Genomic DNA, 27,308 nt, shown 5'->3' on the forward strand with positions numbered 1-27,308 from the left:
GCTGTTTAATATAATGCGTTCTTACAGGATTATGAACTTCATTAATTAAATCTCTAATGAAGAAAAGTATATATATATATATATATATATATATATATATATATATATATATATATATATATATATATATATATATATATATATAAATATATATATAAATATATAAATATAAATATAAATATATATATATATATATATATATATATATATATATATATATATATATATATATATCTGTTTCGTACGTGTGAATGATTTTAAGTTTAATAACTTTTACATAAAAACCTTGGCAGTAAGTTAATATCGTCTAGTGTACAGGAATTAGCTGTCATGTTCCATCCCAAATCTTTGGCCAGAAACAAACAATTTTTGGCGGCATCTGATGTGGGTTGTCCAGTGGCCCATCTGGTGTAGGTTAGGTTGGTGTTGGTCTGCATGGACACCCACTGGAGCTCATGTGAATCATCCGTGCCTTCTATCATCACCATTTTCACACCAGCACCAAAGCTAGAGGAGTAATTTCTCAAGAAATCCCATTCATTAACGTTGTTGATTGCTGCAAGATGGCCGCCATATAACTCGCAGCTGGCTCTGACTTCAGGTGAAAAAACTCGTTTGCTTGGCTTGGACAAGAAATACCATGAATCAGAAAAAAATGTTGGGATTTCAAATGCTGATGCTTTGGCCTTTTCCAACCGGTGCTCAAGAACACCTGTAAAAATATATTAAAATTAGTTCGATGTTAATAATCTTTTCTAACATTTATATCCTAATTGTGTTTTATATACCTTACTAGATTTAACAAAAGAATTGAAGAGTGTAGTGAAACCATTGACAGCGCGTTTTAGAGATTTTCCGTTCGAGATTTAGCAAGTGCCGCTAGCACCGCCCCTAATAGTGAAATTCGCCAAACGAATCAGCTAGATCTTTAATTAAACAAACGGATCTAGAGAATTTCCAGGGTGTGCACGACACTGTGATGCTTGCTTAAGAACACAGTACAGAGAAAGATGATACATTAATTAAAGATTTATTTAGTAATACATCTTCGTATTATTAAAGTTTAAATAATAGGGTAAGGACTATACGTTTTTAAAAAAAATATTAGTGGCATTTTAATGTTAGTTTTACATTTATCATTTATTAACAGTATTCATAATTGCAATGGATAGATATTATAATTGGATAAAGGAGGAATTTTCACTATATGCTGGAGTATGCGGATTTAGCATTTGTTTTCAGCAGTGCTAAAGCTTAAAATATATGACATACATATTTATTGAGATACAATTCTTTACCCGCAAAACTACAGTTGGAGACGCCGGCCCTGAGAATTCTAAACTCTTCGATCATGGAGTCGAAGTCTGGCTTCTCTGCAATAACGCTGACAGTCCTAGAGAAATTGACTGGATGCCACGCAGCATTCACACCGTGAACCTCACACTTGTACCAGCCGCCGTCCCACTTGGACGGGAACGTCCAGCTTATGCGCAGGTAGGATTCCTCGTCACTGTTGATGTACCCCTCGGCCGTCTCATGCTCAAACACCTTGACGCCGTCAAAGACATCGATGGTTGCAAGCGTCAGAAAGCCAGAGTTTTCTGAGGTCTCCGAGTGTAAGACGTTGATGGAAACCAGACTGGTGAAGTTTGCTGTTTTGTCTGCTCTTGCTGAACAGTTTACTTCCATGTACTTTGTGAAGCCGATTTGTATGGTGGTTGGATTCACCACAAAGTCAAAAGTTGACACTTGATGTAAACAATAAAAGTCAAGTAAACAAAATTGCGTACTGAAGATTTGACAATGTTTAGCTGTGTACCTACTTTAAGATGAACTATTGACCGGAATCTAACATTTTACTTACACATATCATTTAATAAAATATTTTTAAAATACCTATAACAAAAGAAATAATCGTCGAATCAAAGGCAGAACTATTGATAATTATTTGTTAAATTATTTAAAAAAAAACCGTTCGTATTTTTTTATTATACAAAGTGATATCTTTGACAAAACTAGGCTAAATTATAATTTATAGAAATTTAAGCTTTAATAGTATATTCTAAAAAATTACATTTAATATTTCCCTTATTTTAAGTTTAAAAAAAAAAAATCACTACACAACACTAGCTGCTAGACGTATTCAACCCAGAAAATAGTTTTAAAGCCTTGGATTTAACTAAGCTACATATTAGGCAAAAACAAAAACACGGTATTTTGCATTGTAAAAACTGAATAAAAATCAGTGTTAAAATAATATATTTTATACATACCTCTGGTAAATGTGAAGACGGTAACAAGTGTTATACAGAGGAGACTGGTCATTTTTGTTTTTGGTTTTTGCAAAATAGTGTTATGCCTTTGCTTAGAAGAGAAACAAATCTATGGTCAAGTCGTAGTTATGAACAGTTTATAAAAGACTTTGACACATTACTTTATGAAAAACAAAAAATATAGGCCTTGGTGTTATCGCTGTTATTGAAGTTATCTTTTAAGAAAGCAATTGTTTTGTTCCGCGTCTGTAAGATGAAGTTTCCGTAAAACTTAATTTCTTTGTTCTCTATAAATTTAAAATAATTGCCCTATTGCAAGGATCATGTTATTGCTTATTGTATTTTACTGCGCTCAATAATAACTAACTATAATTATTAAGATTACTTTTTAACAATCGCAAGAATTTGATATAAACTTTGCAAGATATAGAAAATCGTATATTGCGCACTCATGTAAACTTATTTTTGTGTGTGCTTATTTTACTCAATATTCAGAATAATACAAACAAAACAAACGCAAGATGTAAGGTGTAATTGCATGTAAGTAGCTATAATTAAATCAGCTTTACATTTTATGAGATACATATCAGAAAATGAAACACTAAAAACCAGAGACTTTACGGTAATAATACAATGTAAAATATGCTTTACTTGTAAAGTTGTTTTTATTCAGCTAAGTTAAGTGGAAGACTTAAGACTACGACGATGTATTCGAAAATTATTTTCGTTTTTATCTCAAGTTGCATGTATGTTTCAGGTATGAATAATGATTTTTTTTTTGGGCTAAAATGTATATTATATATAGATTATAGGCGCTAGTTCTGTGTTAATTTACAATATATTACATCTATCTTCCTTTAATATAATTTCACTCGAAATAAAACATGCGTTTATTTATTTTAATAACTTTAATAGCTTTGTAAAATATCTCTCAAAATACTACTTTTTGTTACTATAGTTAACATTTATCACGTAACATATTATTTATTTAACTAAAAGTAAATAATTTGTATGAATACAGATTATGATTGGTATATACCTATTGCAGATTCTGCAATTAATCTGATAGTGAATCCACCATTTATTGAGATCGGCTTTACAAACAGTTTTACTGTTGATTGTACTGTTTCTGGAGACAGCGGTTCCACAGGGGTGTACGTGGACTCTATCATCATCTCTAGAACCGATGAGAACTCTACAGACACGTTCAGAGAGATGGCCTCAATACAAGCTTTTATTGGACATGTCGTTGAGCTCTCGTCTGAAAACGCGACGGTCAGTGGCGCAATCAACGGTACTCACCTGTCATACCTGCGACTTACCTGGACCAACCCGTCTTTTGATAGAGCCGGTCTGTACAGGTGTGAAGCTACTGGGGTTGATGCCATAGGACATCGTTATAATTTTGAGAGCGTTGCCAAAGTTACTGTAGAGACGCCGGATGTCGAGCTGTTTGTGATGGAAATGCAAGCTCTGATGCGATCAGTTGCATTAACCGGTAAATATTTTGACACTTGTTTCAATGTTTCTCAAATGTGTATTTGGTCCAATTTTAATAAAATAGCTAATACCACTTTAGCGAAAAAAAAAAGAATACACGGGAGATTTTTTATTAATTTCTTTATTGTTATACTTGTATATTGAATGATATTGTAACAACAGGAGGAATTCCCAATTAAAAAAAAAAAACAACACAGCAAATTAATGTTACTCTTTGTAAGTTAAAAATACAAATATTTGTTTTATCTTGTTTAGAGAATTATCAAAGTCTAGCAGAAAATCGACTGATCTCATTGGAACGTGCAAAACTTTCCATATTTGACATTTCCACAACATATAAAGACAGCACGTACTACTTATCCTATGGTTACGAGTATGTACAGTCATACCAGTCTCAAGAGACGTGTCAATTGTATGGGGGGTACCTAGCTGAGATGGACAACATCGAAGAGATGACGTTCATCAGAAGCTACATCAGGGGACTCACGAGCAAACCTTATAGAACCACGATCCTCATCGGCGGCACTAACGAGGGCCACGTTGGGACATGGAAGTCAACGGATAACAACCTAACAATAGGATATACTGCATTTGGAAGAGGTTATCCTGCCTACCCTGATTCTTATCCTTGTCTTTTCTTGTATTCTAGTGTAGACTGGATGATGATAAATTATCCCTGTATCACAAATTTGGGCTTTCCCAGGTTTTTATGTGAAATGCCTTTTATTGAGAGATAAACAGTTTAAAAATATTTCTTTCCCTAAAAAAAAAAAGTTTTCTAATGATTAAGATTTTGTAGAATTTTGTGAGCTATTGTTTAAATGAATGCTAAATAAAAATTGTATTTTAGAAAACAATACATTTTTACTAAAATTAGAAATAACAACTAGTCATTTTGTAAAAGTGCATGTGTATGTTTCATAACTTAAACTTTAAAATACATGGAAAAGTTTACATTGAAGAATAAAATTAGGACAAAATGTGAAGAGCTTGACAAAATGAGTGTATTAAAATATTTTATTTAATATGTAACTTCCGTCTAGATTCTAGAATAACACTACTGAGCCCCTCTGTCATGTCAGACAGTTTAATGTTTCTAATCTATCTATAATAATAGTTTCGCTGTCTATCTATCTATGTATCTATCTATCTGTCTGACAAGAACGCTCTAGAGAAAACACAAGCAACTTAAAAACATGCACAGTAAATCGGAAGCGAAATATGACGTCATATTCAGCATATAATAGAAAATAATATCAAGCCGGAGAGTGCACACAGTAATATGACGTCATTGATTCTCCAGTAAATATTGAATAAAAAGGCAATTTTGTCTAATCTAAGTGGTTTGCGTGAAGAGTTTCTTTCATACAATTCTTCGGGTAGGGACGAAGCCCCACCCTCACGAAAGAACATCTAAGCCGCCCCCCCCCCCAACTCAAAAGAAATTTGTTCATCGATACTCTATAATAAAAATTACCGCCTAATTAATGTGTCTAATCTTAAAAGTGGTTTGCTTGCAGTTTCTTTCATGCAATTCTTCGGTTAGTGGCTAAGCGCGACACCAGTGTTTCTTTCAGACTTTTTCCTCCACGGAGGGGGGAACTTTTTCTAATCTAAAAAGTGTTTAGCGTGCACAGCTCTTTTCATGCATCTCTTCCGGTAGGGGCGAAGCCCCGCCCAGGTTCTTCCTTTAGTTTGTATGATCTACAAATGCGACCAGTGTTTCTTTCAGACCTTTTCCTCCCCGGAGAGGGGTGGGGGTACTTGAAATTTTCGGGGGCGGGGGTAGAATTTTCTGGGAGGGGGCGAACACTGAAAAAAGTATATAATTATATTTCGTTGAATGGGACGGTAGACATGTTTTGGGGTGTGTGTGGGGGCGGGGGGGGGGGGGTGGTTTGAGTTTAGAGAAAATAGACAGCACTATCAACCTAGCGCCCGTTGTATCCTTCCTTAACGGGCCATTTTTCTCGTATAAAAGAATGATGAAGATGAAAAGATAGTTACGAGTTTGATTTTTGAGAGTTACAACTGTTCATCCCGAAGTCAAATTATTCTAATAATAAATATGTATTAATATATAAAGATTTTTCTAGTGCATATTGGTCAAGCAATGTCAGCTGTTGAAAGTGAATAAGATGGACTAGTTGTAAACTTACATCCATTCGCAAAAAATATTGTTGGATGTGTTCTGTCCCTAATCTAATTCAACTGAGCAATTGACTGATGACATAAAGTACAGGCAAAAAAAAGAGGCATCAGATTAACACTAACAGCTAGCTTAAGCCTGTGCAACCCTACAGAACAGGCTGATCGAAGACAATCTCCTTCAAGATCAAATATAATTTTACCGTAAAGTAATGTTCTTAATGTTCTTCTACATGTTAATAAATGCTGGAAAGCAATGGGCTTGACAAGTTTTTTGTAATCATACAAAATTAAAAAAAAATATTTAAAAAAAATGATAAACGATATAATTATAGTTATATTTAAAAAAAATTAAAGCCATTTGTGAACCATCGATTACACATCCATTTTCATATTTTTGCATTGAATATAACCCCTTGAAAAGTATTTTTGAGAATTATAATATCATTCAAATAATAAAAAAAAACCAACTACTCCTTGAAGTCAACTGGAATAGCCTAGTGCATTGTACCAGCTGGTTTGGATAATAAGGGCAGTACAGTCAGTGCCAGCGCCAGGTTATTTAGCGCCCTAGGCAAAACTTATTAAAAGCGCCCCCCACCCCCCCGCAATTTTTTTCGTGCCCACGGGGACAAACTTTCGATTTGTACCCCCCCCCCCCCCTCAAACTTTCGATTTGCACCCCCTTCAAACTTTCAATTTGTTTTTCCAACCCATTTAGGCGCCCCCCCCCCCCTAAGGCCAGCGTAGGCGGCCGCCTAGTTCGCCTTATAGGTAGCGCCGGCCCTGGGTACAGTCGTCAATGACAAACGAACTTGCTCTCTATTTTCGGAAATTTGACTTTGGGGCTACTTCTAATCCAATCAGTCCCCGGGAGAAACAACTGTAAAATAAAACTTTAATCTATAGAAGCATAAACAAGACCCATTGAATATTAAGGAGTGAATTGTCTAGTGGTTGAGTGTATTACGAATACTTTTCATTTTTACTTTCTAGTATATACGAAGTATAGAGAAAGTCTTGTAATCGTGCAAAAAAAAAAGATTTTTATAAATCTCGACGTTTTACACCTCACTGATACGGAAAAACATAATTTTGCAATCTTGTCCCTATGTCTGTGTGTGTGTGTCTGTCTGTGTGTAAACACGAAAACTTGAGTACCGTTACAGCTAGGTTGATGAAATTACATATATAAGTATTTTATCAAAATCGTAGATCCGTATCAACTTTTGAGCGATTTCCGATAACCGAAAGTGGTACTTTTTCTACTTTGAATTTTTCAAAAGCCGATAATTTGAGTACTATTTAGGATAGATAAATCAACTTTCACATGTAAGTAAAAGATCTAAATCTCTACCTTCAGTCAAAGTTTGAGTAATTTCCGTTGACCAGAAGTACTAGTTTACGCTATTTCCGATTTATGCACATTTTGTTTTGGCGTTCGCTTGGTGCGCAATTCTTTTTCTATGAGATTCTATTCTATTTTTAAAAGTTTAAGTAATTGAAAATCATGTCTATATTCGAAGTTATATAAGAATATTCGAGAAAGTTTAGGGGAGATCACTACCGGTTTATTTGTAATATTAGACATTTAAGTCAATTTTAATATGCTTTTTCTACTGGTATAAGTAATGAACGATTTTACATCTTCCCACGTTATGTAGATAATCTCAAGACGATATTCTCAGAAGAGTTGTGCATGTCTTCTCATGTTACGGTGATATCTTTGAATAGCCCCACATAAGCACTTAGTGAAGGACTAGTTATGATAGCTGAAAAATCCGGGCCTTTCTATCTATATGTTTTAAAAGTAGAGTGCTCAGGCATGTTTGTATTAGTAACAAGATACCCTGATAAGATTAATTAAGTGTTTACTTGAACTTTGAGATACCATGTCTTGTGAAAACTGGTAAGTGGACCTAGTTATTTGTATTCGTATACGCCTGTGTCCTTGAGGTCGGTTGCTTGCTTGCTCAAATATAAGTGAACAATTTATCTGGACAAGTTATTTTAGTTTTCAGATAAACTAGCATTTTAAATCTTTTCTATAAGTTGAATAAATGTATACTGCTTCTCGGTTCATAAGTACCCCAGTTAAAAACTTAAAATTTACTCTGTGATGAAAACCAGGTACCTTCACAGACCTCATTAGTCCTGTCAATCATTACAAAATCCACAGCATTTAAAGTCTTTAAATAACTGTAATCAACTTTTCATTTGTATCTATCGTCTATTTCAGCCAAGTAAACTCCATAATCTGAGATTTAGTGTGGTACATCAAAATATAGTAGTCAAGTTTACAAATACATAAGCTGGATCTTTTGTAGAGTGTCGAGGGAGTCTCAAGCAATGTCTATTTAGACTCTTTGTAATTATTTACTATGTTACCTGAAAATAAATATTTTTTAATGCTAATAAAATACGAAGTAATTTTGTAGGCCTACTATGACTTAGTTACAATTGTTTGAAATGTTTAAAATGAACTTGAAATACCAATAATTGTTTTAGATAATTTCCGCGGTCAATAAACCCCCTCCCCTTCCCGCTGGTAAAAACAATAGCTGTTTAGGCGGGCTGTATACTGTAGTATGCAGCTACGTTTCTGATACATTAACACAAGGACTGACGACTTAATGTATAACCTACATTTTATGTGCAGTTTTTTTTATATTTTTAAAAAATATTTTCAAATGTAAGTATTTTGTTGTTTAATTCAACATGTGGACGTCCACATTGACCCGACCCCCCCCCTCCCCACAGACCACACACGTCCACAATAGTCAACTGTTTTCTGACCCCCCCCCCATCCCCCCATGCGTGGACGTCATGAATGGAAGACCCATTTAAAAAATAATTTTGTTACAAGCTGATGTGTGAATGGGTTAACTATTGAACAAAGTGAACCATCTTCTAAATGGACCCAAGCGAGAATAATCTCAAAGGTTTTCGAGAGGCCCGATAAACATTAAAAATTTATCCAGGGTGTAACACAAATTAATATGGTTATAAAACCCTGACTGTTTTTTTTATGTATTTGACATTTTAGTATTTTCAGTAATTAAACATAATTTAGGCATTCATTTAAGTGTGCTACATTGATGAGTAAGTAGATTCTTATCAATCTTGATCGACGTGTCAGATGTATGGTGGATACTTAACAGAGATGTACAGCAGTGATGAGTTGATGCTCATCAGAATCTACATCAAAGGACTCACAAAGATACCTCGTTCAGATATGATCCTCATAGAGGGCACTCACAGAAACTAACTTAAACATACGTCACCTTGAGTTTGGACCCGGTTTTCTGATGCACAATCGTGATCAATAAAACTGCCTCTACTTCTCTTCTAGTGTTGGCTGGAAGGTGTTAGAAAATATATCGCTAATTTTGAATGTCCTTGTGTTTTTATGTCAAATGCCTAATACTGAGATGTATAGTGCTTCGGACAAGTGTCCATTTGGGCAAACGGCCTTTTGTGCAAGTGTCTTTTGGGAAAATGACCGGCTCTTATTATTTACCAATACTTAAATTATTAGAGAAATTTCATTTTACCCTTTCGGATTCGGTTAATACTGCCTCAAGACGTGCTCCTGAAATATGTTAGTTATCTCATCCATTGCATATACTAGACACATGGGCTTCTATCAGACATTTGCACACGACCCCAGTGACTCGCACCATTTGGTTTAAATATGATGAGCTATTCGGCCCGGGTACGACCAACGGCCTTGAACCCTGTTTACTTGAGAGTTAGATAAGATTTTCATGAAATTTCAGTTAATCTTTGAATATCCGAGTTAAACTTGTATAAGTAATCAAGGATTTTTATCTTCTCACGGCACGTTATCTAGAGAACCACAAGATAATATTCTCAGATGCGTTCTTCATGTCTAGTCCTGCTGCGGTGATATCTCTGAAAAGAACCAACGTATGAATTTTGCAAGGACCTAGTTATCAGAGATGAGATTTCGAGGACATTTCTAACTAAATGTTTTAAAATTGGGCTGTGTTTGAACATGTTTGTATCAGCGTCGTGAAACACTGATAATATTAATTGTTTTCTTGAACTTTGAGACATTTATGTGTGTGGGTGTGTGTGTGTGTGCGTGTATATGTGTCTTAAAATTTGGCGCCTTCATAAGCTTTTTTTTCTTCACACTTCAACAAAATCCCCGATAACACCTAACATTCTTCATGACTATTTTCATTTAATATCTAACTTTATAAACATAACTCTAGCCAAAATATTTTTCCAGTTAAAACTTTTTATTTGAGACATTTAAAAAAAAAAACGTGATTTAAAATTTACGTCATTCTCTCCATGAAGCCCTGGGTAAAAGTCTTTCTAAATTCACGTACAAAAACTTCAGTGGAAACACATAAGGTTAGCTCTCATAGTGACATCTCGATATTGTTCATGTTTTAAAAAAAACAATCACATTAACTGATATTTCATGTTCTCCAAACATTCACACATTCAAACATCAACGTGAAATAGTAATTGTAAAATGCTGATCCAGCATGTATTCTTTAGATCACTCTATAGGAGGAGGGGGGTATCGAAACTAGGTTAAAACATTTTTTAGCGGTACAAGCTTGTAATAACGGTTTCTATTAGAGAATGACATATACTTGTTGTAATTAACATAAATAATTAATATATTTCTTTTATTTCGCATAAATATCTATAATTGCCATTAATGATACATGTGCCATCTTCCCACTTGAAATCTTTATTGTAAGTACAAGAAATACAATTGGCTGATGCAACGTTGTTTGGTTCACCTGTATACCAGTTAAAAAACTTTAAATTTACTTTTGTCCTTGTAGAGACCCAGACACCTTCATGCCCCTCATCTGTCCCATCAATCACTACATAAACCAGCCCACTTAAAGTCTTTAAATAACTGTAAACAAAGTTCCATTCCGTGCTGTCGTCTATTTCAGCAAGGTAACCGCCATAGAATTGACACGTGGCCTGAGCCTGATATATCCCAACATAGTAATCAAGTTTAGAGAGGAGGTATCTGGTTCCGTTGTAGAGAGATGAGGGAGTCTCAAACAGGGACTTCTTGGAATCTTCTTTATTGCGGTTGAACCTCTCTAAATGATAAAGAAATGCGTATGTTTAGTCTATGTATGGCGTCATGAACTAGGCAATATGTTTAGTTAAGCGAATGACGAAACATTAATCACAAGAATTTAAAGACATTTTAAATTTTAGACACCATCATAATATTAAAGACACCAAATTAAAGACACCATCTTTACAGTTATTAATGAATAAAAAAATATCTTTAAAAAATTACTTATTTTTTTAAAATAATGCTGAATAAAATTAGTACTTTATAAAGCAATCTTTCATTATTGTTTTAAAAAAATATGTAATTAAAAAACTAATTAAGCCACATTTTAAGTCACACTGCATTATCGTTGGGTTTCAAAAATATATGTAGACTTTTTGCCTGCATGCTTCTACTCATAAGGACGACAAAACAACGACTTGGAAACGACTACTCTGGTTTAATAAAAGCTTGTAAAAATGAAAAAAAAATTAAAATGTTTTTCATCTACCCAAAAAGGTGCATTTTTCAGAAATATTCGCCTTGATATAGCGAAGCTCCTCAACCAAATCGTCGAAGTCTGGCTTGTCCGCGGTGACTCTAGCTGTAGTCGTGAACACCACAGGATGACCGACAGAGTTGACACCACGAACCTCACATTTGTAGATGCCTTCATCAGCCTTAGAAGGAAATGACCAGCTGACTTTTAGATTCGAATCTTCGTCGCCAACAATGTACCCTGTAGCAAAAACTTGCTGGAAGTTTTTAACACCCTCAAAAATATCAATAGAGGATAGCTTTGTGTAGACATCGTTGGCTTGGTCGTTCTGGTGAAACACTGTTAGTGAGACTAGGCTTGAAAGGTTGAATGTGGCATTTGGTGAAGCGAGACAGGTAAGCTCAATTGTCTTTGTGAAACCGGTTCTTATGTTACCAGGGTTGGTGTTAAGCTGAAATGCTGAAACTATACACAAGTAAAAATAAAGCGGTAATGATCCCCACTCAAGCTTCTCGTATACTCAGAAATAGAGCTAAATATCCCATTATAAAGCACACATATTCCACTATTTTCTACGCACTTTAAATAAAATAGAATCGCTTAGCAAAAACATTTGCGCGCTAAATAATTGTTTCAAATTATCAAAATCTTATGGAAATAGCGTAAAGTCCTACCTACGGTCACCGGAAATAACCCAAAATTTGATATTCAAGAAAATAAGATCTTATACATATTTACAAATAAAATACTTTAAAAAAACTTTTAAAAAAACCACGTTTTTCTTGTGGACTAAAAAGTAGAAAATAAATTTTTCTTTTGTGCTTCCTCGAGCTGTGCAGATTCTTGTGATGACTGACAAAAAACGTGGGTACGTTCACCATCAAATATCCCGACCCATCTGCCCGACCCACGTTTTTTGTCAGTACTAACCACTATACGATCACGGCCAGCGCGCTCACATCGATTGGGGCCGAAGTAACTGTGTCAATAGGCCTCCAGTCTTGTCGGTATCTTTAGAAATCATGTCCTCAATTGTATGGTCCTTGGGGCGTAATTAAATTAAGCTAATTACGGTCTCTAATTGCTAGTTTTTATGATTGCATCAAATTGTTAGGCGAAAGTAGCCTGCATGCCAAATTTCAGATCTCTAGAGCATCAGAAGTGGGCTAATTTTCGATGTCAATTTTAACAACAAACAAACAAACGCGAAGCTGAGTTAAGAAAAACGTGTTAAAATGTCGTCAACTAAACTGAAACAACACTCAAGTTACCGTTTTTTGATAAACCGTAAATAGAGCAAGTCTCATTTCCGCTAAAAAGTTGATAGAAAACTAAATATACGATAAAATACTTTTGGATAAAAGTTCGACAACCTACATCAATCTGTAATCAAGTTATCGTATTTACACACACACACACACACACACACACACACACGCACGCACACGCACACACACACACACACACACACGCGCACACACGCACGCACGCACGCACGCACGCACACACACACACACACACACACACACACACACACATACACACACACACACACACGCGCGCGCGCGCATACACACAAGCATACACAAACCAACATGATAGGGAAACTAAGTTTTGCCGACTCAGAAATATATGAAATGTAAAAATGTGTTCATGGTATTGATTCCGATTATTTTCACGATTATAACGCATCCTTTATGTCGGTATACTATAAAGAATTTGGGTCATAAAACGGTGAAAACTGTCAACGTCTCAATTTGTTTCTTTATTGCACGATTGTAATACTCCAACTATACTATGCATACGAGGAAGTAATATTGACGCTGAGGTATTATTGTTGTGTATCTAGTATTCTTTCTCATCGATTTCGCGAAACAAATACAACTCTTTTAACGTGTTGATTTTATTGATGTAATAAATTAAATCGTGCATGCTTCAGTTATAAAAAAAATATGCCGAATGATGTTTCAGTTTGTTAATGCTTATATATCAATAAATGTATGTGAAATGTTTTTATATCATTGTTTAAAAAAAATTGTTTGATCATATTCCAAAAAGTCATATACGCATGAAACACATACACACTGACGAACATACACTTACATATAGTGCGTAACTGAGTAAATTATTTTAATGTGCATATATAAATGCCTACCTTCAAGCGCAGAAAAGAAAAGAAGTGGCAAAAATATTAAGTGGGTAACTGTCTTCATATTAAAGCACTCGCAATTATAATTATTCAGCGTTTTGATAGAAAACTGCAAATTCAGATATAACGGCTGCTTTATGTGTGAGGGTTGGTTAACATTTCAGGTACATGTCGCTGCCTGTCTAGGAATTATCTGTTTTGGATTGATTAAGCCTTGGAAATTTTTTTGTTATTTTATTTGTTGTACCAAAGTATTCACTCTTGTAAAAATGTTTTATTTTGTCTCAGATGTAGGTGCTCTTGTGTGCCAATGTTGAAAGCAAACGTACCATTAATAATGCTTTTCGTTTTAAAACAGACAAAAAATGTGTGTTTTAAACATTCCCTACAATTTTTAACATTTAGTGCGGTCGCTTTCACTTTCTCGTTTAACGAGTATAGAGGAAGTATTGTAATCGTGCTGAATAATTAGCGGGTATTTTGAGAGTTTTCGCCGTTTTACATCCACTTATTTTATCATATACGGAACATAAAGGATGCATTGTAATCGTGCAAAAATCTAAAAAGTAATTATGATAAATTTTGACGTTTTATATCTTTCCAGAGCAAAGAAAAAACATGGTTTCGCAATATTACAGTGTGTGTGTGTGTATGTGTATGTATGTATGCCATGTTAACACGATTGCCGAGGGCCGCCCGTGCAAAATTAAATCATCCCACCCCTATCTCCTCCCCCAGAACCATTCTCGATAGTATTCATCAACGCCCTTAACTTTTATGGCGATCGGATGAACGGTGTAAAGCCGCAATCCAGTTTTAATTTTATACTAGACTACCCGTCAACCCTTGGATAACTGTAGGTTTCGGGGGGGGGGGTCATCTATAAATTGTCTGTCACTTATCGTCACAAAAAAACAGACCCCACATTCAAATAGACGTCACACCTCAGTCGTTTTTGTCTTTTAAAAACACCTATTTCGGCTGAGCATGGGTCTGACAACACTATCCCTTTATATGCTGAGATCACAAAAAAAGGTAAACTCTACTTCCCCTGCCCAGTGTCTAACTTAGACATGATTTTGTCTTTTAAAACACCGATCAATTTTTTCCAGACATCTCGGTGGGAGGTAGGTGATAGGCTCCAGCACCTCCCCCCAAGAAGAAAGTCTACCGCCCCCCCCCCCCCCCGGAGAAAAAAGTCTGAAAGTCTGAAAGAGACACTGACACTAATACAGGCTGAGCATAGGTCTGACCAAATTAGCCCTTCGCATGCGGCAGTCTGCGATTTTTCTATATGTACGGTTTATAAAAATAAAAGTCGATTTTGGTTTGACACCGTTCATCCGATAACAATGAAACTTTGGGGAGTTGATAAGAACACTACCTGGAAGGGTTCGGCAAAAAAATATTTTTTTTTTAAATTTTGCAAGAGCGGCGTCAGGGGAGGGTGCGAATTTTTTTTACTATATACGGTATATAAAAAATAAAAGTCGATTGCAGTTTCAACTCTTCATCCGATCGCCATGAAACTTTGGTGAGATTATTAGAACACCCTAGGGAAGGGTTTTTGTAAAAAAAAATCATTTGGCGGCGCCAAGGGATGGTGCGATTTTTCTCTATGTACGGTATATAAAAATTAAAAGTCAGATTTTGTTCGACAGCTATCACTATCATCCCAGTATCATGAAACTTTGGGGAGTTGATGAGAATACTCCCGAGAAGGTTTCTGTGAACAAAATAATGAAAATATGATATGGGTGTCGCCTGCGAGGGTGCGATTTCCGTCAATACACAATTTGGCGCCAAGAGTTCCAGAGCGGCTATGTTAGCACGGGGCATCTGTCAGTCGTGCGCCCTGCATAGCGGGTAAGGGGTACTATTGAAGTCAGCGTTAAACTTCAACAGGCGCAACCGTCGACGCCCCATAGATTGCACGACCCGAAGCGCCCCGGGCTCCCTGCGAACATTATGACGCCTACGTTAATTAAAAAAAAGACACGATGGACCTGAATAATCATTGACTATATCGAACCAGGCGCTTCCCCTGGTGCCCCTGCAGGGATCAATTTGGCACCCTGGGCTTTCCTGTGAGTGCAATTGCATCTACGTTCGTTCTAAACAGTGCGGTACACAATGGATAAGATGGGCCGTTACAGTCGCTCACTAATTTGAAACAGACGTGTCAGCCGGCGCCCTGGTATGGTGCGATCTGGCTGCAAAAAAATTTTTTAGTTTCGGACCCCAAAGGCTCACGCGGGCTGCTGAGGGTCATGTAATAGTTTTTTTTTTAATAATCAGGAAAATTGTCCAAGGTTACATTATTAACACAGGGTTGTTTCCTTTTGTCCGTAAAAAATCCAAACAATTACAAAGCCTACAGTTCTCAAAATATTGAAACTATTTCCGTAAAAAATTAAGTTTAGAAGGGAAAATAAAAAAAAAAAAAAGTCACACTTCTAAAATTAACTTTGTAACGCGAGGCAATCCGCTGTACAGATTCGTCACTTTGCGAATGATGCAATTAGCATCTATTTTTAGACGATCCAATCAGAAATTGAGATCGAACTTCTAATAATATGCCATTAGTAACGCTAACAAATTGCATCAGTAACACTGCTGTTTATAACACTTCAACAAAAAAATGTACATGTTAAAAACCCTTTTGATTTGAGTAACTTTATTGAATGATGCAATCTGCATCATTGTTTCTGTAGACTATGTGGCGCTCTGGGTTATCCTGTTAGCACAATGGCACTTTGTTATTTTTAAATAGCCAACAGCCCTACGCTGTGCCTCTGCGGTAATGTTATTGGGGGGCTCCCGAGAGTGCCTCTCTACGTTTCTGATACATGGGTGGTTACAAAGTGTGTTCTACTTCATTGTTTCGGTGAGTGATTAACGAACATTTAAGGATTTCATTTGGTAGTGTAGGTAACCCGTGTCCCGATAATTATGATCCAAGCGCAAGCATTGTTTACATTTAAATAACACAGCTTTAGAAAACAAGGTCACGCGTCTAAGAACAGATGATTGGTAACGCATTGGTGAAATCCTAATAATATATTTCGTCAGATTTTCTTCTATCTCCGCAGCAACGCGCGGGGGACGGGTACGCTAGTCTATATATATAAAAAGCAATGTATGTGTGTGTGTGTGTCTGTGTGTGTGTCTGTGTGTCTTTTATGCATTACCACACCTCTTATCACATCGCCGTGAAACTTTGGGAAGTTGTTGAGAATATTCCTGGGGAGGTTTCTGCGAAAAAAAATATTTCGAATTCGCAGGGGTGGCGCCCCGGCAGGGCGCAATTTGTTTTTCTCTATATGCGGTATATAAAAATAAAAGTCTATTTTGATTTCACACTGTTCATCCGATAGCCATGAGACTTTGGGGAGTTCATTATACCACTCTAGGGAAGGGTTCTGTAAAAAAAAAATTTAATTTCGCAAGGGCGGCGCCAGGGGAGGGTCCGATTTTTCTCTATTTACGGTATATAAAAATAAAAGTCTATTTTGATTTCACACTGTTTATCCGATAGGCATGAACCTTTGGGAAGTTGATTAGTACACTCTAGGGAAGGGTTCTGCGATTTTTCTCTATATACGGTATTTAAAATAATAAAAGTGAATTGCCGTGACACCGTTCACACGATCGCCATGAAACTTTAGGAAGTTGTTTAGAATATTCATGGGGAGATTTCTGCGAAAACAAAAAATTCATATTCGCAGGGGTGGTGCCCCGACACGACGCGATTTGTTTTTTTCTATATACGGTATATAAAAATAAAAGTCGATTTTGGTTTGGCATCGATTATCCGATAGGCATGAGACTTTGGGGAGTTCATTATAAAACTCTAGGGAAGGGTTCTGTAAAAAATCATTTTTAATTTCGCAAGGGCGGCGCACGGGAGGGTGCGATTTTTCTCTATATACGGTTTATAAAAACAAGTCGATTTTGGTGTGACACCGTTATCCGACAGCCATGAGACTTTGGGGGAGTTTATTAGAACAATTCAGAGAAGGGTTCTGTAAAAAAAAAACTTTATTAATTTCGCAAGGGCGGCGCCACGGGCGGCTGCAATTTTTCTCCTAATAGGGATTATAAAAATAAGTCGATTTTGGTATGACACCGTTATCCAATAGCCATGAGACTCTGGGGGAGTTGATTAGAACAATTCAAGGAAGGGTTCTGTAAAAAAAACACTTTATTAATTTCGCAAGGGCGGCGCCACGGGCGGCTGCGATTTTTCTCTATATAGGGTTTATAAAATTTTGTTTTCACACCGTTCATCCGTGTACCATGAAACTTTGGGGAGATGATTAGATCACTCAATGGTAGGGTTCTGCAAAAAATATTGTTTAATATTGCAAGGGCGGCGCACCATCGGAGGGAGCGATTTTTTTCTCTATACACGGTATATAAAAAATAAAACTCGGATGCGGTTCATCCGAGTGCCATGAAACTTTAGGGAGTAGATGAGAATACTCCCGAGAATATTTCTGCGAAAAAGAAAACTAAAGTTTCTTACGGGCGGCTCCATATAGGGTACAACTTTCGTCAATACACGGTTTTTCGCCCAGAGTTTTAGAGCGACTAAGTTGGCACTTGGCATCCGTTAATCGATTGTCCTGCATAGCGATTAAGGGGTACTACTAACTACTATATTCAGCGGTAAAACTACAACAGGCTTCTAAAAATAACTTTGTAACGCGAGGAAATCCTTCTGTACAGTTTCGTCACCTTGCCAAAAATGAAAAATAACTTTTTAAATATGGGGAGCTTACTGTAGAGTTTCGTCTATTTGCGAATGATGCAATAAGCATCTACTATTAGAAAATCCAGTCAGAAATTGAGATCGAGCATCTAATAATAGACCATTAGTAATGCTAGCATATTGCATCAGTCACACTGATGTTTAAAACACGTCACATACTTTTTACGTGTTAAAGATAAAAATCCTGTTCATTTTGTGGCACTTTAGCGAATGACGAAATCTGCATCATTATTAACAGGACGCTATTTGGCACGATGGCGCCTGTTACTTTTAAGGAGCCAGGGGTCGTACGCCGCGCCTATGCGGTAGTGTAGTCGGGGGGGTGGGGGCACTGAGAGCGCTCCTGTACTTCTCTGACACATGGGCGGTCACCGAAGTGTGTTCTAACATATTATTTCGGTGAGTGAGTACACTCAATGTTTACATGCGTTAGTGTTGGTAAACCTGTGTCCCGATATTTAGGATTTAAGCGCAGGCATTGTTTACATTTAAATAACTCACTTTTAGAAAAGACGGTCACGCGTCTAAGAACATATGATTGGTAACGCTTGGTGAAATCCTTCTAATACATTTCGTCAAACTTTTTTCTATCCCCGCGGCAACGCGCGGGAGACGGGTACGCTAGTATATATATATATATATATATATATATATATATATATATATATATATATATATATATATATATATATATATATATATATATATATGTTACGGTCAAAGCCCGAAGTCGGCCAATGCTAGGATTGGCCGGCCAATCCGCGCATTGGCCAATATCGCCTCCCATAGGTCGGTCAAAGTCCGAAACTTTGCTTGATTTCGGCCTTTGGCCGGCCAATCCGCGGACTGGCCATGGTGGACCGGCCAAAGTCTTAATTAGAAGATCATCTGATTAGGGACGACCGGCCAAAGTCCGAATTAGAAGATCATGAGCAGATTTTGTTTTTTTTTTACTGCCGTAAGGATCATGAAATTTAGTCTTTATTGATTATTAATTAAAGTAAATGACAGAAATATTCACATTTTTTATTGTACTATAGTCTCAATCTATCAATATTATCATTTGTTACAACAAGTTGAACTTTTTTGGCATTTAGGCCTGGCTTGCTTTAATCATAAAATGCCGTGTGCTACAGTGTCCATAATATACGGACGTACACGTACACGTACACGTACACGTACACGTACCCGTACACGTACACGTACACGTACACGTACACGTACACGTACCCGTACACGTACACGTACACGTACACGTACACGTACACGTACACGTACACGTACACGTACACGTACACGTACACGTACACGTACACGTACACGTACACGTACACGTACACGTACACGTACACGTACACGTACACGTACACGTACACGTACACGTACACGTACACGTACACGTACACGTACACGTACACGTACACGTACACGTACACGTACACGTACACGTACACGTACACGTACACGTGTGGCTTTTCTTGATGTCCCTCCTCCGCCCCCCCCCCAACAAGAAACAAAGAATATATGTATATGTATAAGCAGAGTAACGAAGGCGGGGCGGGGGGTGCGGACCGCACACGTTGATACAATTTGGGGGGGGGGGGGGTGACACGTGGGCCTGCTTATACATATAAATATTTAAATATTCTGGGCTCCTCCGCTAAGTTATTATTACACCATAGCAAAAATGTTATATATTATAAGACTTAATAGCTTAGTTTTTAATTTAATCTGTCATCTCATAAAACAAAATTTTTGGCTAAAGAAAATCATGTAATAGAATAAAATAATCGAAATTTTGAAACCTGAAAACTTTGATCCATCAGAGTGTTTTACTGAGATAAACAGGTATAGACAAGTAACAACACGAATAACGATTTATGAAAAAAAATTTCCTATGATAAACGTGTGTCCACTTTACAAGAAACCATATAATCTTATAACGTGGCAGTGTATAGATCAACCAGAGTGATTACAACAGCGGATTGTTATCGCAAAGAAACAGCTATGATCAATCTCCGAGTGTGCATCTTTTTCACGATCTGTACTTATTCAGGTATTACATGGAAAATTGCATTAATTTACTTACAAATCCTTGTATTTTTTTCATTATTGTTTTCTATGATTTATAGTGCTCATACAATATCCTGTTCAATATTGAATTGTTCATGTTATATATATATATATATATATATATATATATATATATATATATATATATACTAGGCATACTGCCTAGGTTCGCTTAGGTTTAAAAAAAAAACTGTTGAGAATTTGAATTGGTGATTGGATGTTATGTGAAGTGCTTATGTTTTTTTTTGTTTTTTTTTCTAATAAGTTTTTTTTGTTTTTTTTCAGTAATAATAATTTATTCGATTGATTTTACTCAGCATCAAAGACATGAAATAATCAAATGGAGAAAATAAAATGGCATAAGAACTAGACTAAAATAAGGTGTGCAAACTAGGTTTCTCTTGACTGCTTAGTTTACTGTGCTCTGTCCTTAGCTGCGGTGTCAAAAGTTCACATTGTAGCCACCCATGGACAGAAATAGAAACGACCGTTGGAGAAGTGTCTCTGTAATACACATACTGATCTATCATTCCAAAACTTTCCATGACATAAAATTGACCCTTGGTAATGAGGGCACGCCACCTTGAAAAATCCGCCAGTCCGGTTGAGTGGGGGGAAGTGTGTGTGTGTGTGTGGGGGGGGGGGGGGGTGAGGTGTGTATCTCTTTCTACCATTCAGGTTGTGCACTTTTAAAAACCTGGGAAACGGAAGACTGTTCTAATGTTAATTTACTTGAGGGCTGATCGAGTGATGTTTAGCTTGAGACTGTCGATATTAATTATGCATCTAGTTTATATGCTTCTTCTGTAGTTCCAATGTTAGTTTCCTGTAAAGTAGGATGTCAATATTGTGTTTATTTATTATGCTGTTTATATAATGTGTTTTGTCCCTAGCCCCCCTGATGTTCAATGTTGCCAGAGTTAGCATGAATTATTTGGGGTTTTCTTTGGAACATCTGTTTCTGGAGGGCTGGATGGTGGTGGTCTTTTAACGCCAAACTTTCCAGCCGTTGGTTTGCTATCCCGTTGGGCCCTGGTCACGACCCTTTGAGGTGGCTTTACTGTAGGTAATTGATTTTTACTTGAACTGGTTGCTTGACTATATGAAAGTTGACCTGATACCTTTGTTGCTGATATACTTTGTGAGCTTTTAATTTTCTTTAGCGGTTTCGTTAAATTTCTGAACTAGTGTTATCTTGGAGAATATCATTTAATGTTTCGTCGACAGCCTTCAAATGTTCTTGATTCCCATCTTTTTGAGACCCTGTTACTATGGAATTTCTGGTCGCTATTGTCTCCATGGCTTCGGCCTCTATGGTGGTTTCTGTTACGCTTTCTTTAACTTGCTGTGATGCTGCAGTAGTATGATGTGCTTCAGTTTGGCCATCTACTCCAAAGGCATCTTCTACCACTCTATGCCTTGCTTCTCTAAGCATTTCATTTTGTCTTTCTCCGTCAACATCATAACTGTCCCAATGCTTTAAGAAATTTCTATTTTTGCTTAGATGCTCCCTAACTACTTCTTTATCATTTGCATCCCAAGGCTCAATTGCCCTGTACTGTCCATCTATTAGCTGGACGCCGTCAAGAGCGCGAGTCCTCAAATGCTCACACATTTTAGGCAGGTGTCTGTCTGTGTTGCAGTGGCAACATTGCACCCTCCTCCCATTGAGGATTATAAGGACTCTGCTCTCCTTATTGGCCTCATTTGTAAGTGTAATATAGTGTGGGACACTCTCCCCATCTTCTTTCTCCAGAGAGATGGTGAATTGGACCACATTTGATTGGTGTTGAGTCCGGACTGCTTATAGATTTCAGAATCGCCATTATATCATCGTCGCCTGTCTTGAAAGGAAGCCATTTCAGCATGCCCCTTTGCCCAGATTTTTCGGCGTGGGTTATTGATATTCTCTGCACTCTGTATCTGGATGTTACCCCAGGTGGCAAATCTCTGTGAAATTCTTTCAGATGCATTTTCTCATATAGTTCCTTTGATCTAATGGTGACATACCATTTACGCAGTGTCCCATAGTTATACAGACCTTCAAATTCAGCTGGTGATAGGCTACATAACATACATAGCTCTCTTTTTAGTTCGTCAGCTGTGAGAGTAGCTAAAGAAAAACCCTCTTCTATGAAAATCTCTGGAGTTTTTGGCGCATGTCCTGCCATGCCAAACTTAGGCAGGAATAGCCGTTTGATGTATTTTTCCGACATAGTTGTACGTGAGGCCCATCCGGGACCAGGCAACATACACAAGAAATAAAAAAGAAAAAAAAAGTACTTACAATGTGTAAAATGTGAAGAAAAAAAATAACACACACACAAGGTTCCAAATGGAAATACACACGATATTAAATAAGTAGAGATGAAATTAATCCAAAGTCACTGATTCTTTAAGGCAATAGTCTGTTTAAAAACTGACCTAATTTGTAATGAAAAGGAAATATATCTAAGTTGCATTTGCTGAGTTTTATCTTATCATGATTCCAGAAGAATAAGAGTTGTATTTGAAATATTAATAACACCACCAATTCTAATAAGTGTAATGTTAATTTTAAATTGAAATAGGATGTGAAGTGCTTATGGCCTGAGATTAACAGTCTGAGTATTTTCACGTCTTGGAAAAGTAAGTGGAATATTCACATACTAATTACTCGCAAGGCTAGTAGAACTGCAAAGGCTTCCTTAAAAGTATAAATCAAATATTATATAAATTAACTTTAGATATTATGTTTTACAATTTCAATAACATTCATAACTTAACATATAACGAAATATTTATTTAAACGAATGCTAAACTTTGTGATTTTCGTTTTCTCTTTAAAATAATATAAATTTGTTTTTAAAATTATTACTTTAAAAAGTTACCTCCCCTGTACATAGGCCAAGTGACGTAATCTTTGTTTACATTTTCACAAACAAAATATAGCTTTTGGAAAAATTTAACGACTCTTAGGGTTTTTTCCGAACGGGAAATAAAGTTGTATTGTTACCCTCCAGGGTCGGTCTACGACCTCACACAAAATTAGGGGAATCGTTCGTCAATTTATTTATATATATATCTCATATAAGGAGAATTTTTACTAGCGGTGAATTTTTCGCCCTCGTCGAGGGATTTGAGTCTGACCAACAGTTCTTCAATACTCCCTAGTCATCTATAGCGAGCATGCATAAAATTCGACAATCGTACAGAAGTTGAGTACCATAAAATTTGTGTGGAAATTACCCTGTTTTTTTCCAGAAAATACAAAGATTATATAGGAAAATACGAATGGTCAGTTTTGTCCCATTTCCCGATTTTTCCCGGACATGGCGAGTTTTTATGACACCCCAAGGCGTTCTCCTACCGCCTCACAAAATTTCAAAGGGGGGTCGTCGGACGAAAGTTTTTTTTCGTAATAGAGCTCATATAAAGATAATTTTACTCGTGGTGATTTTTTGCCCTCCTCGAAGGCTTTGAGTGAAACCGACAGGTTTGCCATACGGCCAAGTCATTTACCTATAAGCGTGCCAAAAATTAGCCAGATATAAAGAGGATAAATGCCCTAAAATCCTTTTTGAAATGACCCTTTGTTTTCCCCATAAAATACAAAGATTATATAGGGAAATACAACTGGTCAGTTTTGACCCCTTTACGAAGTTTTCCCGGATATGCTGAGTTTTTTGTGACACCCCAGGGCGTTCTCCTACCACCTCACAAAATTTCAAGGGGGGTCGTCGTCGGAATTTGTTTTTCGTAATATAGCCAATATAAGGCGCCGGTCAGTCGAGGTCAGTTTTGACCCCCTCTCCGTAGACTTTTCGGCCAACCGTCACCGGCCCTCGTGTTCTATTGCCTCAAGGCACCATCGTGCCAAATTTGACGCTTCTGCGGCTACGGGAAGTGCCCTATCAGGCACTTGACTCTTTGCTTTATATATATATATATATATATATATATATATATATATATATATATATATATATATATATATGTATCATCAACAGAAGATAGAAGTTTAAAATAAGTAATTAAGTAATTATTTTTTCATCTCATGTTTTACACACATGTATTTAAATTGTTTATTATGTTATTAGGTACTGACACGATTACCACGTATCAATAGAATACTTTTTATTTATTTACTGTCAAACCAAGATCTAGAAGTCTAGATTCCAGATCTAAGCTTTGCTGGCGAAAAGTAGATTCTCGGCCGAAAATTATAAGTAATTAAAAACAAAGGAAAAATGATTATAACTTCTAGAATAAATGATTGTTTTTACTGAACTATTCAAGGCCTTAAAATCTATAACATAAAACTATGTTACTTAGCAATGGAATTAGATTTACAGGGGTCGGCAACCTGCGGCTCGCGAGCCGCATGCGGCTCTTTTGATGTCAAGTCGCGGCTCTTCAGCTCCTTGCACAAATATTTATAATTAATTTTTTTTTTAAAACTCACAAAAATATTGTTCTGCAACAGTCGGTAATGAATTATATAATAATACATATAATCAATAAACACTCGGTACTATATTAGAATATTCAGTTACTCAAGTTTAAAGAACTCAAGAGAAAGTTAGGAGAGTTGGAAGTAAAGAGAATTATGCACGTTTCGCTGCACAACTGGACAGCTCTAAAATAAATGCTGCGAGTTGAGGCATTCTTATGTGACGCATGGAATAGTCTTTCAGGATAGTACATGGAAGTAAAGAAGTTAGCATTTGGAATGCTGACGATCTTCGGGTCACTATATTCATGCGGGCAGGCGTTTTCTTGCATAAATATAATTAAAAGAAGCCAACCAGTGTTTCTTCCAGGCATCTCGTCGGAGGGGCTCGCCCCCCCCCCTCCAAAATGAAATGATGGAATTTATATAGAAAATACATACTTTTAAATAGTGTTCGTCCCCTCGGAAATTTTAGTCCGTGAAGTGCCACCCCCACCTGGAAGAAACACTGAAGCCAACCAACTAACAAATAAAAATATAGAGGCATGCTTTAAACTGAAAACAAATTATGAGCCAGGTTTAAACAAACTTTCAAAAGGCTTGCTAGTCCAAATTATTTTAAATATTATTCGATAATTATTGTTATAAATTTGATTATTGATTTCATTATTCTCGCAGAGCTAGTTAAAATACCAAAATATGTTTTGTGCGAAACGTGTATGTTTTTATATGAACAAATATTTCATTTTTAAAGCTATTTATTTTTAAAAAAATATATAGGTATATATATATATATATATATATATATATATATATATATATATATATATATATATATATATATATATATAACCCTTCTTCGTTCTTAATTAATAGTGTTGAAGGGGATTGAGATTTATCAGCCAGTGGGTTTGAACTCGAGACTTTGTTCGAATACATCAACCATGAGCTTTTTGCCGACTCCAACACAATTAAGCGTTACGTGTCATCTGGTTATGCGCCATTGAGGCCATTGACTCCGATTTCAGCCTACTTTTCTTTTTGGATTTGTTGTTTAATTTTGGAGTTGTCTCTCCTAGAAGAGTGGCTGTACCCAGCTAACTAGCCTCATCTGCCCGAGGGTTCGAACTCGAGACTTTTCGGTTTAGCAGCCATGAGCTTTACCGACTCGACCACGCCGACCCCTTATAATCCTAATCAAATATGATAATATTGAAATAAAAATATTTGTGGCTCTTTAAAAACTGGGAAATTTTGTAAATTGTATATTTTGGCTCTTCCCTCTGAAAAGGTTGCCGACCCCTGAATTAGAAGATAATTTAATTAAAAATATTATGCGTAATTTGCTTTCCTGTTACGAGCTGCTTCGGTCAGAAACACATACGGAGAGGAGTGGTATACTTCGTTTTTTATTCCATCTTACTTCTATTTCATATTTAATGTGGGTTTTTTTTTGCATATAAATCAAGCTTAAAGTAATTGATTTTATTGCAATATATATATATATATATATATATATATATATATATATATATATATATATATATATATATATATATACAATTATAGAATACAAACATTGGATACTCATTTTTGGCCTCATCGGGTTTTGAAAATAAAAATGTCTTTTTTTTCTTCATTCTTAGCAAATTACAAAATGTCATGTATGTGAGTGCTAGTCTGTTTTGAATTTATTTATGTTGTTAGATTTACAACAAATTTATTTAGTAAAATTTGCTGTAAAATAGTAAATATAGTATTTAGCCGGTCAAAAGAATGTAGTACGTGAAAGCGTTGTATGTGTAATGGTTTCTCGTGTTATGTTTATTTATTTTTTTTTGTATTTATATTATTTGTTTTAAATATATTTCCTTTTTATGCTATGGCATTCTTTAGTATGTTTTTTTTTCAAAAACAATAATCAAGAGAAGTAATTGCTTATTAATTTGTTTAGAACAAATATATTAAAAGGATCTTATAAGCACCCCTATTTAACTGTTAAAAAAAAGGGAAATAAGTCATGGAAGTGTTTTGAACGTTTGCCAATCTTTCACACTACAGCTAAGGCATATATATTTTTTACGCAACAGCATGTGTATAACATCACATCAAAAGTAGGTCTGTTTGTTTTTTACAAAAGCGTTGACTGTCAAGTCAAAAATGCAAGAACATTATTTTTTGTAACTATAAAAAATTTATTATGGTCGGCTATGGGCCCCTAAATGGCGTGGGTCCCCCGAATTGCGGGGTCTTGCGGTACCGTAGTTCCGCCCCTGGACAAAGAGATATCTCAATTTCTTTCTTGGCCAAAAGAAATTACAGTATCTGTTGCACATAGATGAGTGTCCTATATAAGTATTGGTATATGAGCACTGTATTGATTGCAGAAGTTTGT

The 27,308-nt window shown here is 36.1% G+C and overlaps 2 protein-coding genes across 2 annotated transcripts; one reads left to right on the plus strand and one right to left on the minus strand.

The window, feature by feature from the left end:
- Positions 1-247: 247 nt before the first annotated feature.
- On the minus strand, positions 248-2,452 carry LOC131958102 (uncharacterized). Its single transcript, XM_059322984.1, has 3 exons — positions 2,274-2,452; positions 1,299-1,748; positions 248-712 (listed from the first exon to the last, which is right to left on the minus strand). Exons 1-3 carry the CDS (start codon positions 2,323-2,325, stop codon positions 264-266), a joined length of 951 nt encoding a protein of 316 aa, XP_059178967.1. The 5' UTR covers positions 2,326-2,452; the 3' UTR covers positions 248-263.
- A 456-nt stretch (positions 2,453-2,908) lies between these two features.
- Positions 2,909-4,510, plus strand: LOC131957979 (uncharacterized). The gene is made up of 3 exons (XM_059322858.1): positions 2,909-3,030; positions 3,322-3,771; positions 4,029-4,510. Exons 1-3 carry the CDS (start codon positions 2,979-2,981, stop codon positions 4,508-4,510), a joined length of 984 nt encoding a protein of 327 aa, XP_059178841.1. The 5' UTR covers positions 2,909-2,978.
- Positions 4,511-27,308: the final 22,798 nt, after the last annotated feature.

This window comes from Physella acuta, unplaced genomic scaffold (genome assembly GCF_028476545.2).
Source record: "Physella acuta isolate Inbredline_101_S28 unplaced genomic scaffold, ASM2847654v3 ptg000083l, whole genome shotgun sequence".
NCBI classification, from domain to species: Eukaryota; Metazoa; Mollusca; class Gastropoda; family Physidae; genus Physella; species Physella acuta.